Raw genomic sequence first — 9,946 nt, forward strand, 5'->3', positions numbered from 1 at the left:
CTGCCCTGTCATTATGTTCCAACCTAGACCTGGAATGAAGACCACTTCAAGGGGTAGGAAGGCAGTTAATTTGTGTGGCCTCCTGGCCAATAGTGACAACATGGGAGACAGTTAATACTAATGCTGTTAGTTTTGGTGATGTAAACACTAGCTCCCTAAGATCAACAGGTGGGTCCAAAGAAATATTCATTCTGAATATTAAGGAAATATTTCTGATCTTGAGATGGTTTAGATAATAGTTTCTTCAATGGAAATGTGGGTAAGCCCCATCACCTTGTATATTTACAATAATACCAGACAAATTGATAGGAATGTATAATAGAAAAGAAGCTTGGCAGAGAGGCTGACTGATTTCTGACAGTCCTAGAGAATGAAATCCCCTATCAGCACAGCCTTTCACCAGTGCTAAAACATTTATTTACTTGTTGGCTGCTGGTCACTAGGTGGTGCTGTTGGCTCACATGTTGACTACAACTAAAAAAGCATAATTTTTTTTAACCTGCTGTATTGCAGGATCCCATTGAGCTGGAAATCAGTGCCTTTGAATATGGCTTATTTGGTTTCCTCTGCTCCAGAGGACCTGCACCAGATTGTCAAGTGCAGACTGCACCACAGTCTGCACCTTACTGAACATTTTCCACTATGGTAAGAAAATTGAAATAATTCAACACAGTCTCCATCAAGCGCTATACAGTTCTCACTGTAATAACACATACAACTTCTTTACAACAGAGAGAGGATTAAAATGGCTTTCTTTCTGGGACAATTTTGAGAAACAATCCATAGAAAAGGTTAAAAAAGTCAAAGAAACACTATGAAATAAGTATGGATGTCTGAGCATAATAATGCAACTTTGCAACTATTAATCCAGCTATTCTGCAATCCCATATTGAACCATATTGGGTCAATCTGGAATTGTATCTGTTCTTTCAACTGGAGAAATCACTCTTTGTTTTTCTTCCTAAGGCCAGTTTCTAAAGCAAAACAACTGCTGTATTTCCATTGCAAAAACATCTGCTTTTTAGAAGATGGCAAAGAGATCCCTAAATCTACAATTTATAAATCAGATTGGGATCCTCTAGGAAGATATCAAAAAAGGATCAGTTGTATATATGATAAATATAATATAATAATTATAATACTATGCCTAAAATCATAGAATAAGAATACATAAAAACAGAGACATTGTTACTTTTTGTTTCAACAATACATGTATTTGGCAGAACACATTTGTATATACAGTCACATCAATAATGCTTAATAAACTAGAAGATAATCCATTTGTAAGGCATCTGTAGATATTTCATGACTGAAAAAATGAGTCTGAAATGATTTCTTAACAGTCGCAATTTCACTAACAGATATGAGGACTGTTTATTCCTGTTTTTGTTCAGTGCCTTTAGTTTCCTTCAGCATCTCTTGCCAGTTCTTTTCCATCTCTTCTTTGCAGTTGAGGAATGCATCTTCCAGTCGCCTCATGGAGTTGGCCAAGTCTGGGTTGGTACGCATAACCACCATATCATATGCCATCCAGGTTGCCTGCACTGCAACAACGCAACCAACAGATATTAGAAATTCAGCAATGTTAGGACAGCAGGGAAATAATTGATATTCAGGGGAACAGTAGTGGGAATGAATGGTTACCAGTTCTAATCCTTGGCTGAATGTTCCTACAATGGAATAAATTGAACAGGTGGGAAGTGATTTTTTTCTGTTCACAGAAAAATCTGCAATTTTGGATTTTTTTCCATGACAAAATAGAGTGAAAACTAAACAAAAAATGAAATTTCTCATGAAATTAAATGAAATTTTCTTGAGTCAATCAAAACATTTTGTTCCAACTTTGATTTTTTCATTTTACATTATATCAAATTTAAAACACTGAAATGAAATGTCATTTCAAAATGGAAAATCAAACCATTCTGTTCTGAAAAGGCTGAAATAGAATGTTTAAACCTTACCAAAATACTTTTTCACATTTTCTTTTGAAACAAAATTTCATTGAAATCGACAGTTTCTACATTTTGCTTTTGACGAATTGGTATTTTCTGACAGAAAAAGTTCAGTCAGAAAATTCTAACTAGCTCTAATAATAGCCAAAGAGCACACTCAGCTCAGTGCTCACAAGTAACCCTGCAGTAACAAATCAGTTTGCACAATCCCATCTTTCCTAATCAATCCCACAATACCAAAACCAATGTGAACAGCTCCAAGTATCTAGGCAGCCTACACTAACAAACTACTGTTAAGTATCAGAGGGGTAGCCATGTTAGTCTGTATCCACAAAAACAACGAGGAGTCTGGTGGCACCTTAAAGGCTAACAAATTTATTTGGGCATAGGCTTTCGTGGGTAAAAAATCCACTTCTTCAGAGGCATGGAGTGAAAATTATAGATACAGGCATTATTATACTTATAATACAATACTTATAATAAAAATAATAATATACTTATGTATATTTAATATATAAATATATTATACTTATAATAATGCCTGCATCTGAAATTTTCACTCCATGCCTCTGAAGAAGTGAGTTTTTTACCTATGAAAGCTCATGCCCAAATAAATCTGTTAAACTACTGTTAGCAATCCTCTGATAATCAGTTAAGCATTCACCATTAATACCACAGTAAATTGGTACAAACTGCTCATCATCTCACAAGCAGTCCTACAATGAGAAACAATTCACACCCACCAGTGCTCATGAGCATATCAATAAAACTTTATAGCTACTTTTATACGAACTGTCTCAAAATACTATGGAGTTAAAATGTTGGAACCAGTAGCAGCATTTCTACACTAATGTTCCTAGTTTTGCTATTACTGGTGCTGCAGCAGTAAGAAAATTGAAGGAAACTTTTAGTGTAGACAAGGCCTCAGAATCTGGTGACGATATTCATGTTTACAAATCTGAAATTCACTTTCCACAAATATTCTTTAAAACCCACTTAAAATTTTATGATTCTGAAAACATCCCTTTCAATAAATTTATTCACTGGAATACCTGTAGAAAATGGGCACAAAGGGTGCAAACATATTATGAGCAAATTTGATATAAATGTAAACAAATATTTGCTGAAAGATTTTTTTATTTTTTACAGTATTTCTTCAGCTCTAGTAGTCAGTGGTGTTTGAGGACTGGGGGTGGGGAAATGTGTGATCTTGTCTTTTGTAGATATGAAGGTAAGAAGCAGTATTCTGTGCATACTGAAAAAATATCTATGATTTAGGGAAGCTCTGCAATAACTAACAAAATAGCATATGCAGTCCTGTGCTCAATAACAACCTTGTGATAACAAATCAGCATTTGCATAAGTGACTCTATTTACAAACCACATGTCCTTACAATAAAGAAACATGTACAGGCATACTGGTGGAGGAAATCCCCCCATATTTCACTTTCAAGTATCTTAGATGAGTTGAAAGAGTGACTTTCCGCTGAGACAAGCTCAGCTCTAAGTTTGGTCCCTGATTGGGCAGCACATCTGCTCATTGGTTATGGCCATTCTAGTGCATGATAAGTAATTTAACACTTAAACTACAAGCATTTTCCAGAACTGACAATGTTAAGCATAGGTGAGCACCTTATCTATGATGACTGGCTAAAATGCTTTAGCTTGCATTGTCTGAAGAGGAGAAGGCTACAGGGAAATCTAGAAGGGAATCATAAAAATGTGTGGAAAGATTTATCTAAACCCCTTCCCATTATGTATACAAAATTGAGATTAAATTCACCTATTATTTTCCTAGTTGGATAATCAATGTTTGTCATTCTCTGATCCTGGAGATACCAGTTCTTCCAACGTTTTTCCAAAGCAAATCTATGTTTATGTTCTAATTATGTTTTTAAACTCTGTAAATTCCTTTGTATTATTTTCTGTTCTCACTACCAACTCCTCCCACTTTAGTATAATCTGTGAATTTCATTTATGAGCTGAGCTATTAACGCCTTCCAGATTACTAATTATGTTAAATATGACCAGTCTGTTCCTGCAGACATTTATACCATGTTTGTCATCACTGTCTGTAGTAACTAAGGATTTCATGTACTGATGTTCTCCATCAGACACATCCCTCAGTTTAATACATTGTGGTCATTAGAACTCAATCTCATTAACAGATTAGTAGATCTCAATCTTTCTCCTCTTATATTTCTCCTATACAGAGACATTCTCCTCTACTCTTGCATGTTTACTATTATTATTTCTATGCACTGCTGTAATGTTTTCAGCCTCTAACAGCAAATCTATATCCTCCCCAGAAGAAAGCTGCACCTGATAGTTTCTCCATTTCTTCCAGAAGTTTTTCTAAGTCCCTGTTCAAGTCCTCCAGCATTTTTACCATATTGTCATAGTTTCTTTCCCGAGGTTCAGATTTGGCCATCTACAAGAAAAGCAAGAGTGGGGCAAGTAGGGGGAGTAAGGAAATAAAACTTTTTCATACTAAGGGGAAAATAACATTTTAAATTGTAGCTCTAATAAGATCTGTAAAATTAAATATATTAATATCCTAGATTCACTTGCTAAATTAATTTAGAGCCTATATGATGCGGTGTGGCTCTTGTGTGTTGCCTAGCATTTTCAAATCAATAGACGTTTTGGACACAAAGATCAACAGCCTGCGGGCTCAAGTTCATGCTTTTTGTGAACTTTATAGGGCACTGTACTAAATCAGACCATTAGCAGGTCCTTTATAATCTTCTGCTGTCCTGGACTGGGTTCTTCATCCACCTGCTTTGGCAGTTGCCAATACCTGATGCTTCACTGAAAGATGTAAAATCTCCACCAATACACTAAAACCAAACTTGAGTGTCAAGTTAGGGACTTATATACCATATCTGGGCATCCACATAAATAGCCTGATTTTTAGAGATGCTGAGCCTCCACAATTCACTGACCTTAGCACAGAGATGGGCAAACTACGCCCTGCGGGTCACATCCGGCCAGCAGGCCTGTCCTGCCTGGCCCCTGAGCTCCCGGCCCGGGAGGCTAGCCCCTGGCCCCTCCCCTGCTGTCCTGCCTCCCCTGCAGCCACTCTGCTGTGTGGGCAGCGCTCTGGCCCGCCGCTCCTGCCAGGCAGCGCAGCTTGCACCCGTCCACCTCCCAGGTTTTCTAATAAGCCTGTCCTGCTGCTCTGAGCAACATGGTAAGGAGGCAGGGACCAGGGGTTAGATAAGGGGCAGGAGGTCCTGGGGGGCAGTCAGGGGACAGGGAGCGGTTGGATGGGGCAGAGGTGCGGGGGGATGGGGGGAGTCAGGAGACAGGGAGCAGGGGGTGTTGGACAGAGAGTGGGGTCCCGGGTGGGCAGTTAGGGGCAGGGATCCTGGGAAGGGGCAGTCAGGGGACAAGGAGCAGGGTGGTTTGGATGGGTCAGGGGTTCTGAGTGGGGCAGTCAGGGGGTGGATGGGGGTGGGGCCAGGCTGTTTGGGGAGGCAAAGCTTTCCCTTCCGGGCCCTCCATACCGTTTCGCAATCCCGATGTGGCCCTCGGGCCAAAAAGTTTGCCCACCTCGCCTTATCAGAAGCTGCAGAAGCTCAACACCTGAAAATCAGGTCACTTGTTTAGGTGCTGAAATACCTAACTTCAGGCAATCAGGTTTCAAAATGTTGGTACTAGCCAATTGTGACCCCAATGACTTTTGTGAAAAGTTCCAGGGGCAGCAGGTGAGCCCAAAAACATTGAACTAATTATATGTAGCTCTGATGTTAAGAGTTGTGTGTTTTGTTGGTGTGTTTTTTTCCCCCCGGTTATTTCTCAGTTACATTTGAGACATATTTTTCTAGCTTCTGTTTTGAATAAATGTTGTCGGTAAGGAAGTCAATTTTCCCCATTAGATTTAAAAGCATTTTAAGGAAAAGGTAAGACCTCCAGCCTAAACCCAGACCCCCCTGAATGCTTAAAGCAGCCAGGCCACCCATGTGCAAATTTCAGGAGATTCTTTGTCTCAAAGCCCTGCTTGTAACAGAACACACCCTCTTGTTGTCCCACAACGCTGTTTGCATTTGTTCATCATCTTACACCACTTTTAAGACACAGGAAGCTGTAAAGCATTGGGCCCCAATCCTGCAAAGGGAGCCAGAGCCTGGTGTCTGACCACAGCGTCCCTGACACCCCCCCACACACGTGCAATGCAACAGGGGGCGGGGCCTTGAAAGTCAAATGAGCAACGGGGGACATAATTCTTTCTTTCTTCACAGATGTACAGAGTCCATTCACGTCTCCTCAGAAACGGGACAATACCTTGGGCGTCGCCTTCAGCCACCCCCCCCCCCCCCCGCAGCAGCAGCTGCTCTGTAGCCCCACCCGCAGCTCTGTCCCAGGGCAGGGTCTCTGCGGAGCGGCCTGCTCTGTCCCCGCCCCTGCCACAACGGGGGGGGGGGGGCGGGGAGAGGGGTCCCGCTAACCCCTGCCCCAGGCTCCGCATCCTAAACACCCGCCGCCCGTGTCCCGCCCCGCAGGCAGAGCTCCCCCCCCCCCCACGCGCGGTCCCTATCACCCCCCTCCCCGTGACAGCCCGGCTGGCTCCGCTACTCTGCCCCGGTACAGGGACCCCGGGACCTCCCCCGCCTGCGGCGAGCCGTTTTATAGCCCAGTTTAAACGGCCGCGAGCGCCTCACCCTCCCTCTTTCCCGCCCAAACCAACTGTCTTCTTCCCCGCGCGCGCCCCAGAAAAGCAGCTTTGTGCCAACGCGCGCCCCCTCCTCCCCCGACTCCACGCGCCTCCTGCTGTGTCACGCGTCTGCGGCCTCGAACTGAGGAAAAAGAAACTAAAACAAGTGGGCGAGGGCGGGAAACTAAAAACGGGTGTTCCCGATTCATCGTCCTCTCTTCTCGCAAATCTGTCCCCTCAGATGCTCCGTTGCACAATAAAATGTACGTTTCACGCTTCAGGCGGAAGGAAAAACAGGATCGGGAGGGCAAATGCTGGGAAGCTGAGTTAATAACGAGGGCATTGAGGCGCATTAAATCGGGCTAGGGTTTGTGCTGGCTTGACACTCCTATGCCACATTAATTGAAACTAAAGGTTTATTTTGCTCTTTAATATCTAGTTAGCTGGCTCTGACAGGCAAGACCCCAGCCCACACCCCAGCCCCTCCCCCGAAAAGAACCCCAAAGGGGAAGGTGGAAGCAGCCCCCCACCAAGCGGTGTCAATGCGCTTTTTACAGTGAGAGATCCAGGAGCTAGAAACACGTTCCCTGGTCCGTCACGCCGCACTACCTCAGTCCCTTGGCCCATCTCACCTCAGCAGCAAACCATCCTTTCATCTGCTGCAGTGGCTTACCTCCGGCCCCGTACGGGGTCATCAAGCCACCGGTGAATTTAGTGTAGCGTCTGACTTTGCTGTACCAGTCAACCCATTGGTCCGTTTGGTACTTCTTGCCATGCTGTATCTACCAAACCATTAATCCAGCTAATCTTGGGTCCTGACTCCTGCTATACCACATGATCTAACCTTTGGTCCATTTGGTTGTCTCTCACCCCCTACTTATCACTGGAAACAGTTGGGAAAAAGACCCGAAAATCGGGACTGTCCCTATAAAATCGGGACATCTGGTCACTCTCCTATACACAATATCCCAATTGTCAGATTCAAGATGTGGGGAGCTTGGGTTCAAATCCCTCCTCTGTCTGCTATGGAGCAAGAACTTCCTCTCCTGGTTGAGCATACTAACCACTGGAGTCTAGGGTATTCTGTGATAGGGAGTCTCTCAATCTCTCCAGCTGAAACTGTTCCACTTTGTGTAACTAATTAAATATTCATTGGGCCATGTTTCTGAGTATGCCTACCAGATTGAGCCCCAAAGGCAAAACTCCTTGTTTTAAATCCCACCTGAGTTTAGGTGTGAATTAGGTACTGAGCAGCTTGTGAATGTCAAGACTTAGGTGGCTGTGTGCATGCCTAGTGGCAGAAATTTAGGCACCTATTTAGGGGAATTTACCAGTGGAGATTTAGGTGCCTATAGGGTTAGGTGGCACCAGCGGAGTGGTTTTGGGAATATCAGTGATGCCTAAATGTTAGACATAGTTATCTAAGTCCTGCTTGTGAACCTAGTCCATATTATCTTACCTAAAGCTTAGCCTTTCCTTGCAAGTTTAGGTAGTTTCCACTTGACCTAGGCACCCCAGCATTGGGGGTGGGTGAGATAGTGTGCACCCCCCCACAATTTCTGTCTCTGTCTCACATGGCTGTAACTGGGCCAGGGCGAGCAGGGCAGCCACCCAGGTTGCAAAGCTGGCGGGGGTCGAAAAATGGGGTGGCAAAGGATTGGGCCCAGTGATGTCAGTCCCCCCCACCCCGGGATTGAGCCTAGTGACATCAGTCGGAGCAGAGGTTGCTCAGTCTCATTCCCCCTCCCCCAGATCGGGCCCAGCAGCGTCGGATGGAGCCCAGGGACTCAGGGAACCCCTCCCCACAGGATCGCGGGCTCAGTGACTCTGGCTGGAGCAGGGTCTCCCCGTAGCACTAGGACTATGGTGGTGGCAGCAGGCAGGCAGGGCACTGAGCTCCTGCCCGGGAAGGGGGAGAAGCCCGCAGGGAGGTGTTGACTGGTGGGCCGGCACAGCATTCTGGGTCTGTGCCATCCACCATGCCACTGTGAGAGGGAGAGTGACACTGCCTCCCATCTCCAGTGGGTATCCCCCGCTGCAGGTACCTCCTTCAGTACCTTGCAAATGCATCCTCCCAGTACACTCACACCCTTATAGCACCCCAAATATTCCCTCCAGTATCCCCCAACAACCCCCTCCCAGTACACACATACCCCTCCAGCACCCCCAGTATACAAACACACCCCAGCACCCCCCAAATACCTCTTCCAGCACCCTCCAACTGTAATCGCCCCCTCCAGTTCCCCCTCTCTCCAGCAGTGTCCTCCTCTATTTGGCAACTTGAATTGTGGTAATCCGAGGGGTCATCCATTCTCATGGCCTCGGTTTCTGAAGCTGGTGGGAGCGAGTCCATCCTGTCAGCAGCAGCTGCCTGCCTCCAGTGCCTGAACTGGGCACCAGACTCACGTGGCTGAGCTCAGAGGTAGGGCCGTGTGACTGCAAGCCCAGCTGCCACGGAGCTGGAGCTGAGGCTGGGGCAGGGTAGCCAGTGGGATCAAGGGGTGGTTCCACTTTGCACGCAGGGAGTGTGGGGAGAGTGACCTGGCTGTAATGGCAGGTCCCCGGGCAGTGAGCAGAGTGTGACCAGGCTGCTGAGAGGCAGGTGCCCAAGGGAGATGCGTCATGCAGGGAGCACCTCAGGGAGTATCTCAAGGCAGCCAGGCTCCATGGGCAGGGGCCAGCTCCATGGGGCATAGCTGGCCACTGCCAGGCTCCTTCAGGACAGAGGCAAGAGTGTGTGAAGGGTGCAGCTCATGTAGTGGCAGCACGGCTTGGGGAGTGGGGCAGGGAAGGCTGCCAGGCTGTCAGCCAGCACCCCTCTCCCACAGAGTGGAGAGCCAGGGGCCTGAGCAGGTTGGGTGGTTTCCACAAACTTCCAATCTGCCAGCTCATTGCAGGTAGTGGTGGTTTTCAAACTGTGAGGTGCATCGCCCTCAGGATGTGCACCTCACAGTTTGAAAACCTCTCTGCTAACAGGAAGGAACAAATTGGGGGAAAGGGAGGTGTAACTCTGCTTGGCCTCGACACGTTGCCTCTAGGGGGTACAAAACATGAGATGGTTGAGTTCAGGATCCTGACAAAACGAAGAAATGAGAGTAGCAAAATATGGATTTCAGAAAAGCAGACTTAGATTCCCTTAGGCAACTGATGGGCAGGATCCCCTGGGAGGCTAATATGAGGGGCAAAGAGTCAAGGAGAGCTGTCTCTATTTTAAAGAGGCCTTATGGAGGGTGCAGGAACATACCATCCCGATGTGCAGAAAGAATAGCAAATATGGCAGACAACCAACTTGGCTTAACAGTGAAATTTTTGATGAGCTTAAACTCAAAAAGGAAGC

The 9,946-nt window shown here is 45.7% G+C and overlaps 1 protein-coding gene across 2 annotated transcripts; it reads right to left on the bottom strand.

The window, feature by feature from the left end:
- Nucleotides 1-1,249: 1,249 nt before the first annotated feature.
- Nucleotides 1,250-6,806, bottom strand: SYCE3 (synaptonemal complex central element protein 3). 2 transcript variants are annotated; one of them, XM_084616972.1, is made up of 3 exons: nucleotides 6,720-6,806; nucleotides 4,275-4,383; nucleotides 1,250-1,544 (listed from the first exon to the last, which is right to left on the bottom strand). In XM_084616972.1, the coding sequence occupies exons 2-3, from the start codon at nucleotides 4,381-4,383 to the stop codon at nucleotides 1,375-1,377; spliced, it is 279 nt and encodes a 92-aa protein (XP_084473098.1). In that variant the 5' UTR covers nucleotides 6,720-6,806; the 3' UTR covers nucleotides 1,250-1,374. The 2 variants fall into 2 exon arrangements, with proteins under 2 accessions (XP_084473098.1, XP_084473099.1); XM_084616973.1 differs by lacking the exon at nucleotides 6,720-6,806 and adding an exon at nucleotides 6,303-6,313.
- Between the last annotated feature and the right edge of the window lie 3,140 nt (nucleotides 6,807-9,946).

The sequence above is a fragment of the Lepidochelys olivacea genome (assembly GCF_965140295.1).
Source record: "Lepidochelys olivacea isolate rLepOli2 genome assembly, chromosome: 1".
Taxonomy (NCBI): Eukaryota; Metazoa; Chordata; order Testudines; family Cheloniidae; genus Lepidochelys; species Lepidochelys olivacea.